The 22,965-nt window shown below is 38.4% G+C and overlaps 1 protein-coding gene across 2 annotated transcripts in view; it reads right to left on the reverse strand.

The window, feature by feature from the left end:
- Window positions 1-620: 620 nt before the first annotated feature.
- Window positions 621-22,965, reverse strand: part of ap1b1 (adaptor related protein complex 1 subunit beta 1) — a 28,787-nt gene continuing 6,442 nt past the window's right edge. The window contains exons 5-24 of one of the 2 annotated variants that reach the window (XM_037680407.1): window positions 22,679-22,924; window positions 22,321-22,511; window positions 21,976-22,197; window positions 21,750-21,870; window positions 21,563-21,658; window positions 20,931-21,046; window positions 19,685-19,850; window positions 17,645-17,743; window positions 16,754-17,013; window positions 16,296-16,503; window positions 16,077-16,097; window positions 14,777-14,854; window positions 14,203-14,232; window positions 13,976-14,113; window positions 13,745-13,890; window positions 13,510-13,639; window positions 10,011-10,095; window positions 9,441-9,527; window positions 8,713-8,867; window positions 621-1,935 (exon numbers count right to left, since the gene is read on the reverse strand). In XM_037680407.1, coding sequence (XP_037536335.1) covers window positions 1,861-1,935; window positions 8,713-8,867; window positions 9,441-9,527; window positions 10,011-10,095; window positions 13,510-13,639; window positions 13,745-13,890; window positions 13,976-14,113; window positions 14,203-14,232; window positions 14,777-14,854; window positions 16,077-16,097; window positions 16,296-16,503; window positions 16,754-17,013; window positions 17,645-17,743; window positions 19,685-19,850; window positions 20,931-21,046; window positions 21,563-21,658; window positions 21,750-21,870; window positions 21,976-22,197; window positions 22,321-22,511; window positions 22,679-22,924 — 2,670 coding nt within the window. In that variant the 3' untranslated portion in view covers window positions 621-1,860. The remainder of the gene's footprint in view (window positions 1,936-8,712; window positions 8,868-9,440; window positions 9,528-10,010; window positions 10,096-13,509; window positions 13,640-13,744; window positions 13,891-13,975; window positions 14,114-14,202; window positions 14,233-14,776; window positions 14,855-16,076; window positions 16,098-16,295; window positions 16,504-16,753; window positions 17,014-17,644; window positions 17,744-19,684; window positions 19,851-20,930; window positions 21,047-21,562; window positions 21,659-21,749; window positions 21,871-21,975; window positions 22,198-22,320; window positions 22,512-22,678; window positions 22,925-22,965) is intronic. The other variant, XM_037680406.1, reaches the window with a different exon arrangement.

Genomic DNA, 22,965 nt, shown 5'->3' on the forward strand with positions numbered 1-22,965 from the left:
CTGATATTCATCTGATCAACGTCGGGATAAATTTATCCCGAAGAGTATTTTCTTGAATCAAACTGTTATGTAGTTTTCCCCATTAAAGACAGTGAGGTGGCAACCCCTGTAAAGGTGCCTTTATCACGAGGATCAATAATATTCTAGATATCATTTACAGAACCTGATCCGACACTTGTCACAGGTTTGGAGTTTTGACATTTTCAGGTCAGCACTGCTCGACTGCTGAACAAAACGACACTTCTCTTTCACGACCGGAGAAGAAAAGTGTTTGTGTTCCACATTAGCTCAACCAGCGGAAGACCTGGTTACGCTTTTAAAGGCACTTTGAGCTTAAATATAATAAAACAAAACCTCATCCGGAGCTTCAGTGCCACCGTTCTGTTGGGAAGGCATGAGGAGCACTCTGCTTTTGTTTGCATATAAAACTTTAAACATCACGTCTGAAACACTGGCTGGCAACCAGAGAAGGTCACCACTGATTGTAAAGTGTGGTGAGAACACACGGAGTCACGGGATCTATAAAGATCTGAAGCAAATAAAACTGAGCTAATGTTTTACGTCCTCTCAGACAAATCAACAGAAGAAGAAAAAACTGTGGATTCATCAAGACTTTTATTAATTCTTCTCAAATGTTGTACGCACAACAAACAAAGCTAAGTAAATCAAAAACATCTGATTAAACACCTGATTAATTAATACAGCATTTAATCTGAATCAGCCGTCGCCACACACTCAGAAGAGTTCGATCAAGGTGCACTTATCCATGACAGCTGAGGGAAACGGCTGGATCACACGTTCTCACCCTGCTTCAGGTAACACCACCTACATTTAGGGGTTTATTTTATCCCTCCTCGAGAATGTAACAAATCATATGACTATGTCACTCGGGCCTTCATCTCCAGTGGCCGTGGAACATGGAGACACACAAAGAGCAAAGTGGCAAAGAGCCCAAGAGGCTGCTGCTGACGCACGGAGAAGCGGCGAAGAAGAGGAAACTAAACGTCCGCACACCCCGAGGCTCTCTCCCAGTTTGCCACATGTACACTTACACACAAATTAAACCATGGAATGACAAAGCAAAAGAGCAGTCAGCAACTTCTTGCTGCTAGTCCATAAAATAGTAAGGTACACTGATGTAAAAATGTAAAGAAACAGTTTCCACGCACACAAACATTCTGCTCTCAGATTCAAATCTGCTGTTCCACACAAACAAAACTTAAAAAATGACAAGAAACAATAGCGTAGTTTAAGGTGTTCGTGTCTCATGTTGGGCTCCTGCAGCCGACAGCTACCCGGCACAGGCAGCCTCTTTCTACTGCACCTCAACCGAAATTACCCACAAATAAATATGCTGAAAGTGACGATTCACCTGCTGATTGCAGATGCTAAAAATAGACTTAAATCTACCCAGAAGGGGCTAGAAAATTATTAGCCTCATGGAGGGACAGAAATCTGGCAGCCGTCTGTCCCTGAATGAAAAAGGGTCATTACGTGATTTTTTATTTTTTTTAATTTGGTGGGGGTGTTCAAGCTGCTCTGATATTTTATTTTAGCTTGAGATGATGGAACTCAAGGATGTAGGGAGGATAAACAAAGAGGAGACAGAGCCCAAAGAGTGAACCCAGAAGATTTTAGTCTTAGGGGACGTAACGGTGATATTTAAAAGGGTTACAACGGACCATTAAATATTTTAATGAAAGGGCATGACAGAGACCGCAGTCAGACACTGCAGGAAGGCGTTCCTGCGCTGCGTGAGCCTCTTACACGGTTGTGGGTCAGGCGAGAGAGAGAGCAGCAGAAGATGATGATGCTGGGAGCTCTGAGGTGCAGCGGCTGGATGGACGCTCGAGCGTCCGTTCAGTTCTTCAGCACGGCCTCGTAGCTCTGGAACACACACTGGGAAACCTCCGGAGCTCTGCATTTCAAAGAGACCTGACGGAGACGGAAACATTGAAGATTTAACTCATGACTCTCGTCTGTTCAAAGGCAGCATTTCAGACAACCTAAATAAAAAGCTTTTTTTTTCATCTTAATTCATTTTTCCTGTCTTAAAAGCAAACATAAAAGGCACAAGTTTGTAAAAAGGTAAAGAACTTCCTCCAATTTGTCTTACAAAGGAACTTCCAACAAGAGCACTGGTAATAACTTCGTGAGCTTAGAGTGCAATAAATATTCATTAATAACTTCATCGTTCGTTTAAACACCACAAGTTCATTGTTTTACACACGAGGGGAAAGAAAAGCTTTGTATTAAAACCTCCTTAATTCAGTCTTATCAAGCTCTGGCAGACCTTCCGACAGAAACATAGATACATAAGCCCGCTGGAAGAAATAAGAGGAAGCTGCCCGCTCTTTGATGTTGGTCTCAGCTGGGAGAAGGTTTTGGATTTAATGGAGCCCTGCAAAGTGAGATTTTTTTTCTTCTTCTCAGTCACACTGCAGATATTGGTTTCTCACATCCCAGAAGCACACTGTTTACAGAAAACACCAGGCAGCTGCAGCTCACATTCTATTAGGATGTTGCAGACATCACTTTATAGCAAAAAAAGACAACAAGAGGAAACTTAAGGAGCAAAAGAATCATCTGTAATTAAATTCTGTTGAATGAAACCCAGCTGTGCTCTCCCTTGTGAGAACCAGGAACCGTAATGACCAGTATGTTTCAGTGGGGGGGACAACAACCTGCTTTTCTCCCAGCCTGACAGCGAAACACGTTCAGCTGCACCCGCAGATCATCACAGTGTTTTAACCACAGACACTGCTGTGAATTACATTTGTTACATAAACATGGAGATGTAAAATATGTGTGTGGGGAGGGGGAGGTGTCATGGTGTGGGGTTTACAGTTAATACAAGCAAGTCAAAAAACGAAAAGTGACCTAATCTCAGCGCAGCTCCTTCAGGTGAAGTGGAGCCGTTTAAAATGTGTGGTTTTTTTTAAGCCTCTTTACTTCCTTCTGCCATTTATGAACAGGCAGGGCCTCCTTTTCCTTACATTATATGTGCTGCTGTGCTGACAGGATTTTTTTCTTTGTATAATATTCAGTAATCCTCCATCATCCTAATTACAAGGCGGTGTGCTCAGTCATTTTGTTTTAAGCTCCAAAATGTCTGTTTGTTCCTGTAACAGCGACACTAATGCACCTCAATGTTTGCTCCATTATCTTAATTACAGTGATCAGTTATTCACCTGTATGTTAATGATGTGATGGTGTGATGGTTACCATAGAGTTGTTAAATAAAGCGATTGTACCACACAGCTCGGTGCTGGTACACAGAACTCTTTACTGATGCACGCTGCTGCTGCTGGCAGCTTTTAGACAACTGTGCTCTCATCAGCAGCAGAAGCTAACGAGCAGAAACAGCAACTGAAAGAATCCAGTAACGACAGCTTTAAGCTGAACTCTGCTTTTTGCTAATATCACATCCGAGTACACAAGCAAAGACTGAAGCAAGAAGAGAGAAGTTTGTGTTTAATATTAATGAGTTCTTCCAAATTGGTCTGAACATTTTCAGAAAATAAAGGCCATGTATCAAAGAGCTTTTATAATGTTCACCATGCTTTGTTACTAAATTTACAACATGGTTTGGTTTCCTTTGTTTTCTTTGCAACAAACAGAAGAGACAAAAATAGCGCTTCAGTCTTTGTAAAAACTGTAAATATTTAAATCAAGATGACTGCAGCATTGTGATAAGTCAAACCAAAGACTACAAGTAAATGTGCTTTGATAAAGTGATGCTGTATTTGAACTGTTAAACCATGAACAGAAGCTGAGAGTTGTCAGAGAACATGTTAGATACACAGGTGTTTGATGCACAGAAGCATTTTCTAGAAATAAACGCAAATCCTCCTCTTCCCAAAATTGCTACATTAACATGGTGAAGGAGTCTGAGTACCTCCGTTATCCTAGGGACTATATTGTCAGGGTCACCAGTCCCTGGTAGGTCTCCAAAGGTAAACTGCCCTCAGGAGAGGGCTCGCACCAAGAGCAAGTAAGCAGCTGAGGTCTCGTGTATAAAAGAGCACGCAGCTTTCATACAGAATGTTGGCATAGTGGCAAAATTTAAAAACTGTGTGTGCACCGAAATATTCAGATTTATCGAACCATGCACATGCATGTTTCTGAGCTCCATTCCTTCATACATCCAGACTAATGTGCAACTGAGCACACATGAGACACCTCCCCTGACACACCTCCATTTACATATGCAAATAGATGCAGATATGGTCTGCACGTGGGAGTCTCCTCTTCGCACAATCTAAAATGATGTCTATATGCAAGAAAATTATGAATTTAATAGAAAGTTTATCAGAGACCCTCCTAAATGAGTAGTGGGATGTAAAAATGTGTTTGTCACGCATGCACAAAGAGGTGGGAGTCTGTGTGTAGCTGCATAATACATAATTACACAGAGGCACTCAGGAGCTTGGTATAAAACTTAGAGGCTTATTTATTACATAGCAGATGTCAAAAAACAAGTCACTACACAACATCTGAGGATTTCAGTCACAATGTAGGGGAATTTGAAATACAGTATGTGGGCATCATATGGATGAGATCATCTCACACAGCTGGCATGATGCGGCTCAGAGACTGAAATATCCAACTGGTATTTGGTTGGAGTGATCCCCCAAAACACTGCCTCCAAGTCTTCTACTGGTGATGTTCTCCAGTGGCACCACAGTTGCCATTGTTCCACAATTATGCATAATTTTATGCAGCTACTGATGGATGTATACGTTAGTGTCTACACCGTGTCGACCTGTGGAATCATCACACAAGTGTTTTTAATATGCTGATCCAACCGCGTTCTTCTCAGTGAAAAAGGAAGTGCCCCTTATGCAATTTTTTCATGACCTTGTAGCTGCTAGGATGACAATCAGCTCCTCCACAGTCCGAGGCCATGGTTCTCATGAGGAAATGGACACCTCGTGATCAAGAACGAGTTGAATTGAATAGTGAAGCATTACAACAGTACTAATGCTAGGTTTGAGGTGCTACAATCTCCTACTTGTAGGCAGGGTGCTCAGTTCTGTAGACAGGGCGGGGCACCCTCCTTGGATAATTGTAGTGGAAACACTGGGTTGCTTCGATTGGTCATGGTGAAGAAAGAGCCAAGTTGAAAGGCAAAGCTCTCGATTTACTGGTCTGTCTGTGTTCCAACCTTTACCAATGGTCATGAGGTATGGAGCTAGACTAAAGGAGCAGTATCTCACATCCAAGTGGCTGAAATGAGCTTCCTTCATAGGGTGGTCAGCTCAGCTTTACAGATAGGGTGAGGAGATTTGCCATTCAAGTGGAGCATATACAGGAGTCTCTTTTCCTTAACTTTGAAGGAGTCGGGTGAGGAAGTTCAGGCATCTGATTAGGATGTCTCCTGGAAACTTCCCTTTGGAGGTTTTCTGGGCATTTCCCACTGGGAAGAGACACCAGAGTAGATCCAAAACTCACTGAAGGGATTATATACCCTGTCTGGCCTGGGAATGTAATGTAATGCCCTGGGAATCCCCAGGAGGAGCTGGAAAGTATTGCTGAGGAGAGGGATGACTGGATTTCTTCTCTGGACCTCTTGCCTCCACAATCCAATCACAGATAAGTAGCAGAATGTAGATGGATAAATGCAAATCCTTGAGAACAAACAATTCTTTAAATGACAACAAAAAACTTTTTGTTACTACTTTTAATAATTTTGAAAATGTAACAAGCAGTTAAATTTTTTAAACTAATGTTCACCAAGACTTACCAGTAGGAAGACATGAAAAACATTTGAGTGGTGGATTAATGTTTTGTCTTCAAAAATTTCCAGGTAATTGTAAATAGTGTGGATGAATAGCACATATGTTTTGAGTGGAAAGGAGCTTTGTGGTGTCCATTTCTGAGTTTATTGAAAATAGTTCGAACCAACTCAAGAGGTGGGTTGAAGATAAAATTTAAAAAAAACAAAACGGTATTACTGGTGACATTGTTGCCATGGGGACAAGAGATGGCAGATGAAAACACCCCAGCTTTATATCAAAAAGATGAGCAGCAACCAAATGCTCTACTAAATACAGTTTACACAAGCTTGGACATGAATAAAAAATAAACCCGCCAATACAATACATTTTTATGTAACAGCAAGACATTAAAAGACAAGATGAGATCAATGTGACAAAGTAACAAGAGGAGGACTGCAGTGAAAAAGCTGGCAGTGACATTTCTTAGCCTGAGCTGCGACTTTACACTTTTGGTTTGCTCTCATCACCTTCAGAGAGATGTTTTTATCTGGAGCAGAACGCTGTTTTCAGCCAAAAGAAGGTGTGAATGTGTGAAAAGATAGGAATGTTAGAAAAATCACTCGGATGCATGTTGTGCAATATCATCTGAAAATGTCTCTTTTTGAAATATAAATAAAAACATTGTTATGCCTGTTAAGGGATAAAAAAAAGAAATCTTTGTTTTAATTTTAATTTTCCTAAGTAGTTTTGTTTCCAAGGTATGCTTCATTTGGAGAGCCCACTCAAAGCCAACTTAAACTAAGTGCTGAATGACTCGTCTGAGATTTGCTAGCTAAAATAATCAAAAGTAGCTTAAAAAAACTAGCAAAATAGCCAAAACAAAAGCTAAAGGGTAAAATGATCAAAACAGAAGCTAAATCTAGTAAAACTGTTGCAAAAAAATTAAAGGCAGCAAAACTGTATCTAATAGCTAAAATTAGCCAAACAAATAGCTAACATCAAACACTGGAACAATAGTAGCTAAAACTAGCAAAACAGTAGTTAACCTAAAACAGTTGCTAAAGTTAAATGTGGCAAAGCTATGACTAAAAGCAAAAATTAGCAGATCATAGCTAATGGCTAAAACTTCTAAATCCCTTTTCCATTGTTAGTGGACTGCAAAGTCAACCAAAAACAGTGTGGAGTGTGGAACAGGAACACAGAAATAATACCTCAAGTAGTGAGGCATCATGGGAAAGTTGAAGTCAATCAAGTTCTGAGATATTCGGAAAAATAGGCCAAGTTCCATTCATGCCTTAAAACTGCATAGGAGCACAGCAGCAGAAATAAAACACGACCCGCGAGTATTTTCTCTCAAGAAAATGAAGAATAACCCATTTAGTGCCTTGTTTTTATCAAGTGACATGAAACCCAGTGAAAACGCAGCGGCAGCGCTTTACTTCTTCAGGTCTAAAAATAGAAGTCGACAAAAGGCTTCGGCAGCTTGACTTTAATGTTCTGTGCCAAGAGATCACGAGGAGCGAGCAGCAGGCAGCAGCTCAGAGGAACAAACACCGGAGTACAACGGTGCAGCAAAGTAAACCTGAACGTCTACCCATCTATACACCATTCAATTTGTGATCTATCTGAAAAACCTACGTGAACACTTCTGCCACATTGAGGAACAATTTGGATCAAACGACATAAAGACGGCTGGAGAACATAATGAAGAAAGAGAAACAAAAACAGCCTCCTGACTCATTTAAGTTGGGCACAATTGGCTGCACAGGGAAATCAAAATATGAAAAATGGAAATGTCTTCCAGCTCAACAAAGAATCCTCCATCACTCAAGACACTCACTACACAAGTCATATTTCTCTCCCATCAGGTTAGGCAAGGCGATGATAAACTGAGGCATGTGTGAACCAGGTGAAAATATCTGAGGATTTTAATGAACGCACTTTGGGGGACTGAAAAATTGACTGGGCATGACAGGAGTAAACAAAAAGATAGTTGATGGCACCTTATAAATAAAACATGATCTGAAAGCAGACGGAGAAATGAGCAGGGAGGAGAGTCACACCAAGGTCGCTACTGGAGATGACTTGAGCTGAATCTCTACTTCAGAATCAATCCATCACTGATGTGCTGCGTGCTGCTAATGCAGAGACGTGCAACAATGAACAGAGCAGTACACACAATGCAAGCTCCAGACTCCAATCACTACACAAAAAGCCTCCACCCTTGTCCTGCAAGTTCACTGCCAGTGACTGCACATCAAGGTTCAACCCAGCTGCTTGTTCAATCAGATACACGTCAGTTGACTTGACCCGTGATGTGCAGTGAGCACAGAACATGTTCGCTGAATCAGACTGACTGCATCCAGTAAGCAGAACTAAAACTGATGTGTGAGGCACCCACAACACCAGTGACAACTTCTCTCACACCATTTATAACTCACACCTTTAAAAGTTGAATTTCCCTGAGCTTCTTCTGATGGATATTAGCTGCTGACTTAAAATTGTGAGAAAATAGGCAACTTTTCAACTTTATTGGGGTGGGGGGGCAGAAATATCAAAGATTATAACAATTGTCACCAGTACAAAAAATAAAGTTTTAAAGGATGTAACCATATTTTACTATGTACATAATTTTCTAGATGGTAGCAAAACTTATCTGAAAGCAGTTTTTAGAAATCTCAGCAGTCATTTGTGTGTGCTTCTTTTTAAATCATTGCTTCCTTGTTAGTTTTACTATATATATATTTTTTTATGTTTTTGGCTTTTGTATTCAGTTTTAGAAGTTAAGTTTTCTTTAAAAGCCAAACCAGGGACAAAATCAGTCTTTGACTAAAAGTCCTTCATACAGAGCAAGGTTTGTAAATATGGGAATATGGTATTAAATATGTTACATTATTTTACATACGTTTTAACATCAATTTCTAAACTCATAAATAGGTCATTACTAGTACAAGTACATCAATGATTAGACTTTAAACAGTTGAACACTTACAGTGTAGTTTGGGTTTCCTGCCTGAAGCCTGAGCTCTGCCAGCATCCAGATGCCATTGGTGAGTTTCATGGACTGATACAGCATGTCCTGCCCATCCACTGTGCGTTTGGCTATGGTGAAGATGTTGCTTCCTTGAAGTTTGTTGGAGGCTGCATCTGTACACAGAACATACCCCAACCTTTACACAACATAATTACATTCCCCGTTTAAACTGACAGCTTAGTTTTATTTTATTTATTTAGCATAAAGTCTCTGACTTGATTCCTGTCATGCTCCATGTCTGTCAGCAGAAACAATCATTAAATGCACCAGGCCATGAAGAATTCATTTTCTCTTCATCTTTTCCTAGAATTTTCACTCCAGGCTGATATAGTCACTAATTCAAAATTAACTTCTCTCCTAAGTCTCGGTCTTGCTGTTGTAACCCAATAAGACGTAAAATTTTTCTTTGTTCATATTGAAGAAATTCAATCTGCAGGGGTAACTCTCCATTAAGCTGTCTTTAGGATTTTTTTTCCAGCTCAGCTGCTCTCACACTTGTGTGAAACTAAAATTATGACACATTAATAGGGAATGCAGCTGATGAGCTCTCAAACACAATTTGCTTCACTGGTGGGGATTAGACTTGAGATCAACATGGCTCTGTCTGCCCGTTTCCATATGAAAACATGCTGCACATTGATGTGTTTTTCAGCTAATGCATTCGGCTCTCTGATCATTCTCCTTACCTGAGCTGAGATGGCAGTCTTTGATCTGAAACTGGGACTCGTTGTCATTAGGAATGTCTTTCCATGTGGCAAGAAAAACTTGCCGTTCTGTTGAAAAGAAGAACACATCCTAAAATCTACTGCTCAGTAACACAATTTGTGTTGTGATTATGATCAAAGTTGTGAAAAAAAAAAGTCCAAGCAGTGAGGGTTGGCTCCACTGTAGACACAAGGTGCCATGGTGTGGTTCTAGTTCTCAAGCATTAGCTCGCAGCCGCTGGCAGCAGTCCTACTGCTAGGCCCATAAGAAGTCTCCACAGGGAGAAACACTGAAACACTTTCATCAAACAAATCAGACAGCAGCACAAAAACAAAAGATAAAAAGGCTCAAAGTGGTGCTGCAATACAAGCTGCTCTGCCATGGGATATGACTGAGTTCTGCAGCAGGTAGACAATCACAGCCACGTACGTCACATGCTCAGAAACTGACACACGTGCATCAATCTTTCAGTGGGGGCTCATTATTCTGTCGCTGATGTCAGTGGAGCTTCGAGGCTTTGGAATGAAGCGATTTAGCAAAGAGCCACTCACCCATCTTCCCATCCTCTACAAACAGCATGCTGATGGGGTACTGGCAGCTGAAGTAAAACACATCAATGTTGTTCTTAACAGCCACCTGCGGGAGAGATTAAATTCAAGTGGAGGGTGAGAGGAAAAACAACAGCAGGAAGAAAAAATAAGTCATCTACTAATTATTCAAACATCCTTCACAAAATATTCAGACTATCTTGGAATCTTGCTACTTGTCTTATTTTAAAGACACCAAAAAATGTTTTAAATGGCCAACAACATGGAAATTTGACAATAAAATGGAAATAGAAATGTAGAGCAAATAAATCTGAAATCATGCCTGACATTTAGATTCAACTCAAATAAGTTCATTTAGATTAGATTTCAACTCGTCAATTAACAGCACATCATTACCACCTGGCAGCTTTTCAATCAACTGATTTAACCACATAATGCTGATTCAAATACAATATTTGAGCGCTTTATTACTGACCACAACACAGTGTTGGATTTACAACTTGAGATAGACAGAACTTTAAAAAAAAGAAAGGCTGATTGTGTTAAAAGCACTTTGCTTTAAAACAGCTAAAAAGTAAAGCTGGTCTGAACAACATATATTTTATACTTTAGTCAGGATTGAACAGTGCAGAATTATTGTTTTTTCTTGGATCATAAAAAAGGTATCATTACTATATTGTAAATACAGTGCAGTGGGATTTTTGTTCTCCATTTGCAAAAATTTCAATTTCTCTTCCTCTGAAACAAAACTAATAATAATAATAATGATAATAATACATTTAAATTAACAACACTGTAATCTGCTGTTTGTGAGCTGACTTTTGCCCTGTCCGACAGAGCTCAGGGCACTACTGAAACTACTGAACCAGCTGCCCCTCATGCTAATCTAAAAACATGGGTAAAGCTTACGATAGTTTTATTTTGAAAAAAAAAATAAAAAAAAGCTGTAGGTTGATTTCTTCACAAAAAGCTCTGATAAGTAAATTAAATCCAACCGAGACCTATCAGAATGTTGCTTCGGTGGAAGAAATCGACTTGGGGATTTCTGACCTTTTTGTAAGGAGTTTGCAGTCGATTCTACATATTAGCTTCAAACAGACTGCTAAGAAAGAAACAGCACTGAATTAATGCTATTTAATTCTTCTTTACTTCTTATATTTCCTCTAAATTACCAAAATTCATTATTTTTAAGTTTACACAAAAATATATTCCATTTATATATATATATACACTGATCATCATTTGAGAAATGCTCATTTTGTTTCAATGCAAGTAGAAAGCTCCACAAAAAAAACATGAAACTTACAAACTAAATATATAAAGTCAATCATCTATAAACAGCTTTTGATGACGCATCAAAATGAGATAAAAATAAACACAGAAATGGAGAGAGATAAGAACGTCAAGCCTGGTTAAAAAGATGAGACTAAAAGGGAAACTTGAAAAGAATCTAAAGTGTGGATCTAATAAAGAATGACTTTGTTAGCCTAAGCTTTTCTGACAGGCTGTCTTACAGCCCTGGAGGTTTCAGTACAAGGTACGGAAAACACACCAGCAAGTGTTGTTTAAAGAGAGCATCTGTAGTAACAAGCAGAAGGAAATGATGGAAATGATACTGATCAGCCTGCTTTATAAAGAGCAGTTCAGCCAGAGGAAGGGAAAAGAATGATTCATGAATAATTTATTAATGCATCTTATTCCGAGGTGCAACGCAGGACTGCATAAATCATACAAAGCTTCACTTTAAATGCTTTCAGAAAGAAACACAAATAAAAAGGTATCAATGGTGATATCATTTTGCCTTCCAAGAATATGAAAAATGTTTGGCTGGTCTCTAAAAACTATGTTCTGATGACAAATGTAGCCTTATTGAATGTTTCAAATGTAAATGATTAAATAACTATGATCTCATTTACAAATGTTTAAAAAAAAATCATAATGGACAAAACACTAAATGGAGGCAGAGACTAAAACTAACTTTTTGAAAAGGTTTGCTTTGAAAGAATAAAAATATTTAAATACATAGTTAAGAGTGGAGGAAAAGTGTCCATGCCTGCAACAAAAGATGATATCTGATATTGATCTCCAAATGTATTACAAACTTTCAAAAGATATTCACAGTGGCGGGCACAGTTCTGCTAATACTCTAATAGAAGGTAAGAACCACCTGTGATGTCATCAACTTCGCAGTGCTGGGTATTCAATTCCTGGCCTTAAATTCTGGTCTTACCTGCACTAGAACATCATACTTGTCTTATGCAACAATGTCTATAAATATTAATTCAAATCAGATAAATATTTTCACATTTTTTAGTTTTCTGCACTATTAAATGCTGTCAGGTTCTCAACAGATGCAGCAAAAGAGATTTTTATTTTATTTTATGAGGCTCGACTATGTTGGCCTCTTTTAGCATTTCTTTTAAACAAACAACTAAATGAAGACGTCAATCAACAATATATCTGAATAATGCAAACAATATTTTGTTGCATCTTAGAACAAAAACACAATAAGAGGAAATCATTGCATTTTATTAAACTAAAAAAACTAGCTGGAGAGAATATATGCAAATTTACAAAGCAAACGCTACACTGTCTTTTCTTTGTGGATAAATACAGATTAAATTTTTTGAATATCACTGTGCTAGATGTTTCCCCTCAACAAAGTCCGTTTCAGGCACACAGCATTACTGGAAAATGCCTTATGCTGATTTGTGACAAATTGAATATATTTAACAGATGTTGCAGTTAACTGAACTAAAACAAAATTCATATAAAGAGACTAATTTTGAGCATGATTTGTTTTTTTTACTTGCAGCATAAGTTGTATTTGAAAAACTGCCAAAACTGACAGCTGGTCCTATCAAAGCTCTGCTTAGAGGTTGCAGAGTAGAAAGGTTAGCACAGTTGCTGAGGCCAGTAGAAACAAAAGAGCCGTGTGTTGAGAGACCACTAATGACCGCACCAATCTGCATTGTCCTCCCTGACACTCTTATCTTTTCTCCCCAGCTGCATATAACAACCATCCACCATTCAGTTAAAAAGAACCACCCAGATCAAAATCAAACATTCTGCTGCTAATTTTTTCCCTTTCTTACAACCTATTGAAACAGCTCCGATGTCTGTTTCATGTTTTAATCCCGTTATAATTTCAGCAAGGGAATTCAACAGCATGGTTGAGTAACAGTGGGAGTGAGGATGACTTTATTAATTAGCCGTTTTATCAGGAACAATGTCCCAACGGAAACGGGCTGCTTCGTGGAATGTATGTTGATTTATGCTATTAAAAAAAACCTAAATCAACTGATGTACAGATTACATCAATGCACCTCTGGTTTTAACTTGCATCTGATAATTATTTTACTGAACTGCATCACTGTCAAGCACGTACGCTAAAATTTGGTATAGATATATTATATCTATATTAAAAATATGTATAGTGTTCAACTACAGCAAAAACTTGTATGGTCAGAAAAAATTTGAAAGAAAAAATATGACATCAAACCTGCAGGTTGTTGAGGGGATCCATCTTCATTACAGGTCCAACAGTGTTGAGAGGAAGGGTCACTTCAATACTCTGGTTTGGGCTCAGAGGGGTCAGAACCTGAAGGGGACCAGCAGGAGCAATACCAAAGCTAAAAAAAGACAAAAAGGAATTTAAAAAAAATTTAAAAAAAAAATCACACATTCTGTTTCTTGACTAATATTACTGTATGAGCTGCTGTAGAAGTTGTTTGCACCTGTTTCTGTTGAACTGGATGGCAAAATCTGTCATCACACTCATTGCTTTATTTGTCAGGGTCATCTCCATTTGGAAGACCCCAGCACGGCGAGCAAAAGTGCCTGAAATTTCAAGGCCCTTGCCTTTCGCAGCTGGCAGCCAAACCTGAGCAGAGAGAAGATCACTTCTTTAAAAACTGATCTATGGCGATGCAGAACTTTTAGGGTTGTATTCCAGTGCACTGATTCACCATTTTGGGGGGACTAAAGGCTCCCATAGGCATACCAGCTCCACCTCCGAGATCAAACAGGTCATCCAGGCCACCACTAAAGGGGGCATTGAATGAGGCTGGCATTGCAGCTGGAGCAGCACCAAAACCAGCTCCCATCTGTGAATCACAATGCAACAAATGACACGTGCAGTGTGGCACTGAAATCAAGTAATCAATACCTAAAAATGTCAGAGAAAATGACTTACAGCAGAATTTCCTCCAAGGTCTCCACCAAGCTGATCACGAGAAAGAAACAAAAGAAAGTTTAAAGCAGCAATACAGATTAATAATTGCATATGCAACACTAAATATTGTTCTGAAAGGTTTAAAGAGGGTCATAGATGGATGGAAGGATGTGAGGGTCATGGAAAAGTAACTTTGGTAATCAATATAGGGTTCACATCCTAAACAAGTAATAATAGTAAGGGAATATCTACAGACATGAACGCCTTGTATTGATATTCAACAATTAAGGATTAGCATGTCTAAAACTAACAGGTTTATTCAAATACTGCTAAATGGATGCATCTATAGTGTTGGTGAAAAAAAAACTGAGCACAGTGGTCCGTGTGAATCCATGAAGCAACAAAGCTGATACAGAACATTGATGTGGTTTGCTAAAATCCCACCTACAGTTTGAAAACAAACAGTGCAACACAACGCCCAGACACAATGTGATTTTTGCTGGGTATTACTATTGAGAGGAAACAGTGCTACGGCAGGGGACAAGAGGTGTTGGATTCTAAGCTTTACAGGTCCAGCATGGTCTCCTAGACCAACCTCAGAGGGGCTGTATTCTGGGGGTGATGGGGACTGTTGTGGTGACTGAGGTGTGATCATCCGCAAAGGAATGGGTGGCTGTTTGAAAAAATGACAAACACTGAAGAGCTCAAAGATAAAAATCAGAAATGGACTCAAGAATTTGACATCATGCTCAGTGTACATATTAGGACAATATGAAATGAGAAATGAATGAATAAAAACTACTGGCAGAGAATAAAGAGCCCACATTGTGCTTGTAGCTATACAGCATTATATTAGATCTACAACTACTTCTGGAGTCAACTCAAAATCAAGATGGCTGCCACAGCTAAAGAAACTTAGCAAAAAATAAAACTGTTATAACTTTGTCAACTTTGCAAGCATTGAGCTAAAATGATGTAGTAGTAACTGAGTGATCCACAACACATACTTGTGATCTCAATGTTGCTTGAGAAATCTTGTAATGTTAATTTTCATACAATAGTTAAAATAGTTGTAGCTCAAATTCTCAACATTAGATGATTTTTTTTTTTTATATCCGACATTAAAAGCAGCGATAGATATGCATTCCATCAAAAACTGCATTGCAAGGTGTAGTGGATGAGCAACTTTGAGGAAAAATAAGGCACATTAACCATAGAAAGGTTTAGATTTGTAAGCACGAGTAAATAAATAAACCTACACCTCAGAACAGTGATGTACAAATTCTAAAGATTGTCAGATTTTGAGTGATTGTACTGGACTGAGTGATAAATCTTTGTTCTTTGTCTCCATGTAAACCTAACAGGAAAAGCAAAACAATAACATAATAAAAGGCTGCAGGCACTGTGTACTACCTTGAAAATTGTCAATAACAGGGTTGTCATTGGTTTTTTTATACATTTGTATCCAGGAGACGTGAGCAAGAAAAGGTGACTGTGAAATACTAATAACAATTAAGATAAACGTATCAGATTTTGTGTTTTCATATTGATTTTTGTGGCATAGAGCAGCCTGTGTGGCTTGCTGCTCTTAACATTCCCTGAGTGTACACAGCTTGTTGACATCAATGCTTCCACTTAACAAATCATTACATCAACAACACTCTTTGGCCGAGCTAGCCGAACAATTACAGCCGGCTGGCCTGTTGAGGGGAGCTTTTAGAAGACAAGATGACAAGAAGTGCTTGAGCAACCGTGCAGTTTTTGCTTGATGCTATTCTAAACCTCTAAAATAACACTCAACTTGTACCCAAGCAGTGTATGGGCTCTTCAGACTGGATTTTTAATATTGGCTTTAAATTATTTATAAATAGTGCATTTTCCCTCCTTGTAGTTACCGGCTCAGACTCATCTCCCATCTGCAGGTGCAGCGTTGAACAAAGAAAACACACAAGGTCAAGAAGAAAGAAAAAGCTTAAAAGTAATTTTTTATAAAGGCAAAATGTAAAGATAAGACTGAAATAAATGGACAGAACACAGTTTTAGAAAACTGTAGTTTCTCAGAGAAGTGTGCACACACACACACACACATACAGATAGATAAATAAAAAAAATACCAGGCTATCCAGTCCTCCTCCAAGAAGATCCATAGCACCCATCTGCACACCAGAGGTGACTGGTGGTGGTGGTCCTGTGGTGGTAGGGGGAGTCAAATCAAGATTGAGAAGATCACCCAGGAGGTCTCCCTGGGATGGGATGACAGCAGGTGGAGCATCAGAAACCCCAGCAGCAGAGCCCGTGTCTGGGCTCTCAACACTCTCCCCACTAGTAAAGAAAAACAAAGAAAGTTTAAAACAATAAAATGAATATTTTATGATTTACTATTAAAATAACATACAATCCTAGTATTTTTTTTTAATCGTTAAAATTTTATGAAGATGCTTATATCATTACCTCTTTAATCTAAAAACAATTTCATACTAGTGCAATTCAAATTTTAAAACCAAAATCAAAATGTGATGTCCTAAACCCTTCTGCTTAGACTAAACAAATAAATAAAAATACTATGACTCACGATCCAGCACTGCCTGGAAGTCTCTTGTGCTGAACACCACGGCTGCCCTCAACAAAGGCATTGGGGGGCTTGTGGTAGACGGAGGCCAGAGTACCAATGTGGCAGATAAGCTCCTCCAGCAGGGTCGGCTCAATCAGATCGGTCTCCTCAGAAATTAGAGGCTTCTCAGCCAAAACCACCTCCTTGGCAGCAACAGGATCCGTAGAGAGCAGACGCCAGTAGATGTAGCCTCTGTCCCTGAGGTCTGGGTTATCTGAATCCTGCAGAAAGACAAAGGAACAACAAAGATAAATTATAAGTATATGTATTAAATATTTAATGTTGAGAAGCTTTTCTTTCTTGGCCCTGAAATGAGATTTAAAAAAAAAGAATGACACTAAACAGTTTGCCTCAGGGAAATGCTAAGATGTGGATAATGCATGAAACAACCAGAGACTACATTTTTGTTTGAAAGCTTTTATAATTTGGGGGAAATTTTCACTAACCTGCTACTTTCCAGGCACAAGACACAAAACAATCAGATCCATCAAAACTATAAAAAGCAACAAGTCCTCCAAGATCTATTTCTTTTTAGAAAATCCTAAAATAATGTGTAAAGTTGTGACATCATAGCCAAAATCTAATAAATTATTTGCCAGTTTACTATATTTTTAAATCAAACATTTTAGACACTAAATTTAATAGGCATGAAAATTGCATGTTGAGGTGCTGTGTGTATTTTCTTATCTTCTTGTTCATAACTATGAAAATCTGCATCTAATGAGAACAATTTAGACTTATTAAATAAAGGAATGAAGAGCAATAAAGAGCAAGCAGCCATGTGCAGACGCAGATAATGGCACAACATTTAAATGTATAAGCTGAACCATCGCTTTGTTTCCCCCACCTCACCTGTGTGGCTAAGCTTAGAACCTGCTGCACCAGCTCCTGTGTCTCTGTGGGCTTTTTCAGGAACAACTTGACAATTGCCGTCAATAGCTGCAACTGCACCTAAATGTCAGAGTGAAAACACATCAAGTTACAACAGCTCATATAGGGCACACAAAATGGACTGCCTAAACATGTAATACTGCGGCAAAATGCCTTTTTACGATGATCTTTAAGAACAAAGGTTTACTGCACTGCAAACACATTTTCAATAAATAAGTTTTTACCATTCAGGGCATAGCTATGTTTCACAATTACAGTCCAAAACGGATTATTTCAAGTTAAATGCATTTCTTGCAATCCTTTGGGTTCGTTGAAAAAATATTGTTCACAGTAATAACATTTTATGTATAATATGTATATATAAATAGTTAAATGTGTTTGTATGCATTCAGCTCATTGAAACAAGGCATAATTTTTCATGAAATGTGATTCAGTTAAAAGTAATTGTCTAATATACATCTGCATGGCTTCAGTATGTGAGAGTAAACGATCATAGTATGGACAAAGTTCCTGGAAAAATACCATTAATATTAGCATTGTAATCATGTTTCAAATTCAAGCATTTGATCTTAATTAGTATCACAGGTGGCTTAAAGCATTTCATCAGCAGTTCTATTTAAAGCGAACACATGCCACTGGGTAGTTTGGTATTGTTGTGTGCACCACACATAAATCCGAGGAAGCAAAGACAAAAGCTGTTTGAGGAGTTCAGAAAAATATATATAATTATACATTATAAATAAAACGATTTTAATTGGCTAATATTGGCCTGATCAAAAATAAATAAAATCACAATCTGACATGCTTGTGCAAAAATAACAGATTGTTAAGTAGGAAAATGAACAAAATAAAGCAGTCGCTACAACGTGGTTACTGCAGCCCAGTTATTTTTGTACAACCAAGATGCTCTTTTACATATTATAAAAAGGTGTACAACTTTTTGTAAGGGTTGTTAAATCTACATTTATTTGAGTAATTATTGTTAAATTCTGTGATATAAAAAATAAACACTGGCCAAAAATAAATAATTGTGTTGTACACTGGCTGCCTTGATTACTAAAAATCAACATCAGAAATAGAAAAACTCAGGTGACCTCATTATAGATATCCATGTTAAAGATAAAAGGTTTAAGACCATCTCGAAGCAGCTTCATGTTCATTTAGCCAGAAATGCCAATATTATTACAAGTATAAGGTTCATGGGACACTTGCCAATCTACCTGGACATGGACGCAAGAGGAAATGCAACCCCGGGCTGATCAGACAGTGCAGATCGTAGAAAAGGAGTCAAGAAATTAATTTGAAATCATTCAACCTGAACTCCAAGGTCAAGATTTGTCACTTTCTGATGGAACCATCTCATTTTAAATAATTACGGACTACATGGAAAAAGTGCCATGCAATGTGAGATTTTATGATTTAATATTGCCATCGATATTTATCTGTTGCAATAAACCCAACATTTTCCTCACTACCTTGTGTAATCACTATCATCATAACCAGGTGTGCGCATCAAGGTCACTGAAGGTCCAGTCTATTGTGCTCTAGTATAATAGACTATGGAGGCAGTTTTTAACGGTTCTAAGCATCTTCCTATGAGCTAAAATTTTAATAGTCTGAACTGACCTCATCTACACAATTTCTGATGCATCCTACTGTCTTTTACTAAATGTATGTAAAAGAGTGATATGAAGAGAGATCTAGCATTTCTAAAGTCTTGCCTTGAACATTCTTGTTAAAGTACAATTAAGCTTTTTACTTCTCAAATTTCTTTAAACTTCTCTTGAAGTTTATTAGTAAACTACTGTGACAGTTAAAGAAGACATGGTACTTTGGTAACTTTTTTAAAATGTTCACTGCTTTATCAAAGTTTATCTAACACATTATTTTATTTCCAAGCCCAAGGAACTTTAAGCACTAATTATAAATTAGAGGCACTACAATGGTTAAAGTCACATTTTTTTCAAAATAACAGCAAACCCTACACCACCCTAAACACACCTGGGTGCTTTCATCATGGAAGCCCTCCAGAAAGCTTTCCAGCAGCTCATCAGCATTGTCAATGCGCTCAGCATACTCCCCTACAATCCAGATCATGGCAGCACGTGCCTCTGGCTCATCCAATGAGTCAAGATTCTCACACAGAGTGGCAATCACACTCTCATACCTGTAAACAGTCACAAGGAAACAACATTACGCGATATGAATTGTAATAAATAAGTGAAAAATTAGAAGTTGGAAAAAAAACATTTACTACAATTTTCCTACACTGAAAAAAATTATTGCTAAAGTTACCAGGTGAAAAGAGAAAAAAAACAATCTCAAAGAAATGCAGGCTGATAGACTATCAACCACCACACATAAGGCTTTTAAAACCAGGTATCAAACAAACTTCTACTTTTCAACATAAATTGCATTTTACAGTATACACAAACATCAGCATTACCTGCAGAGTTGTGTTTTGTAGAAACCTGGCAAATGCTAATGTATTTACTCCTCTTGAATCTATGATTCGGAGCCTTTTATGCTAGATGCTAAAGAATAATGCTATCTAGAGTGGTTAAAATACTTCTCATCTGCATAAAAATCCAGTGGAATTACTAATTCCATTTACATGATAATTTTACCACAAGATATGCTGTGATGCAAATGCTTAATTGGTAGAAAAAAGCAAAGTTGAACTAGATGGTGACTAATTTAGCCCAAGGAGTGAACAATGCCAAGCTGAAAGCTCTGCAAAGCAACTCTCCTAAAGGCTCACGACTCCAGGGGGAGAGTGTACTGCTGTGTGGGAGAGCTTTCTGTCTGGCACATGAATCCACCTCATAGTGGAAGTCACAATGCAGCCAAATCAGCCTGACCTTTGACCATAAGCAATCATGGTTAGACATCAAAAGAGTGTCCATGACATATAAACTTTGCTTTTTTATGCTTTGTTACAGTGAGCTTTCACTACGACAATTTACAGAGCAAGAAAAATAAGTGAAGGCCGTCTATGTCTGAATAAGCCTCTTTGTGTTAACAATGAAAGTTACTTTCATAAACTCAAAAAATGTTCCAGAATTCTTCAAATTTCTTGTGAAATTATGATTAAGGGTGAAGGCCATGTTTATAGAGCATAAAAACTTTAATTTAACAGGTAAATCAGCCTCAGCAAGTTCTTATCTACTTGAATTTTACCACTGAAACTATATAATGAAGTCTTTAGAAAATATGCACATGACCGTGTTCACATTAGGAAACTTACTTGTTGGGGTACTTGCGAAAAATGTCCTTGATGACTACAATGGCCTCCTGCACCACATAATTGACCTTGGTCTGTATGAGATCTAGCAGTGTGCTGACACAGCGCTCGGCTGATTGCTAACAAACAGAAGGAAAAAAATAATCAGAAGCAGCAGTTTGGAACAAAAACACGTGCACGTTTGGATTCTACACGTTACAATGAAGTATAAACATACTGATAAAGTGAAGGTATACTTGTTTCAGCCATGGTTTGACTTATTGGTGATCGTTCATCAGTCTCAGTGTTGTGATGTGACTGAGAATAATTATGAATAAATGTGTGTACTGCAAATATAAACATCTGCCTGATAGTGTTTGACCAAAAAAGTGCATGATCTCTTTCTGTTAAGGCCAAACATTGCAAATGTAACTGAGGTATCATGATTATCATTTTTTTTGACAATGACTTAAGGGAAACAAATTGGAGCCTGAACATCTACTGCTATTATGATAATATGTTCATTTGTGACACTGTCTGATTGTTACTGCTGAACTGTTTGAGCTACATACCATTGTAAAAAAAAAAAAAATCTCCAGCTGTCAGTTCTTGAGTTCTTTGTTAATTATGAGGTGAAAAATCAACAACACACCCACCTCCACTTTGATGGCACAGCGGCCAATGGCCCTGACTGCTTTACGCACAAAGTCCACATCCACCTCAGTGGCATACTCCTTTAACTCAGCCAGCACCTACAGTGAGACAGATTGTTACTGAAACTTTTTTTTCTCCATTTTAAAAGCACCTTACGATTATGATTGATTCTACCTGTCAATACGTTACCTGGGCAATGTTGGCTTGCGATGCAAGGCGAATCATGATGTCCAGCTTCTCCAGTTTGACATAAATTGGGTCGTTGTACTTGACAAAGAAAACCTTCATTTCATGTTTCAGGATCTCTGGGCTATGTCACAAACACAAACATGTAAGTAGCGCAAAGGGAATGAAGCACAACACATCTGCTTCATCACAAACGTAAAAGTTGGCGAGAAAACTACCCCAGACTCACCGTCTCTGGACAATAAGGTTGATGTTTCTAAGTGCCACATACTGCAACTCAGGCTCAGCAGAAAGGAGAGTGACCAGTGGTGGAGCGAGCTTCTTCAGCAGGGTGCCATAATAATCCAAATCTTTGGGGAGCATTTCCATGAACTTCATTAAAACTTTAACTGCTGACAGCACCACGGCAGAGTTGGCATGGGAGAGCCGCGGGGTGACACGCTCACAGATGCTGGCAGATGTTAATGATGTTAAAAAGGTAAGATAAAAATTAAATAGAACCTTGGGGGAACATAAACCCACTGACAAGCAGGAGGGGAAATTTATTAATAGCAGTATTAAAAAAAAGACTCACCTTTGAGACTCACGGTCATCACGAGGGGTGTAATTGGCCAGACAGTCAAGGATAAATATCTGTCCCCACTCTGTACATTCATTAAGAGCTGTCAGCAACTTATTAATGGTCTGAGGGTTTAGGTCCATCAGATTACTATTGGGATGAGACTCTGCAATTTCAGACAGTGCTGCTACTGCATTTGCAACAACCTAAAGAGGAAAACAAGGAATCAAATTAATACTAACCTAAATATGCAACAGTAACTGTATTAGGAGAGACTTGTGCAATTACAGAGGTGCAATAAGATGTTTAACAAAGTATAACATTTGGCTCAACTCAATAGCCAGATGTTTCTGGGTTACTGAAGGAATCATACCATAGGGTTGGAGTCTGAAATGAGATCTTTAAGGGTGTCCAGGAAGCCTTGGTCCTCTACCAGCTGGGCATTAATGTCATGAAGCTTTGCTACACACACAGCAGCTGTCTTCCTCACATAGGGGTCTTCATCCTTCAAACATTTTCTTAGAGGCTCACAGAGGTACTCGGTGATCTTGTCCACACGAATACAGCCCATTGTACGAACAGCAAGTGCTCGGATTAGAGGGTTGGGATCTTCACAGTCCTAGATGGATGATCATAGAGGTCATAAATTTAATGTCAAAA

This window comes from Nematolebias whitei, chromosome 8 (genome assembly GCF_014905685.2).
Source record: "Nematolebias whitei isolate Nwh7 chromosome 8, NemWhi1, whole genome shotgun sequence".
NCBI lineage: Eukaryota > Metazoa > Chordata > Actinopteri > Cyprinodontiformes > Rivulidae > Nematolebias > Nematolebias whitei.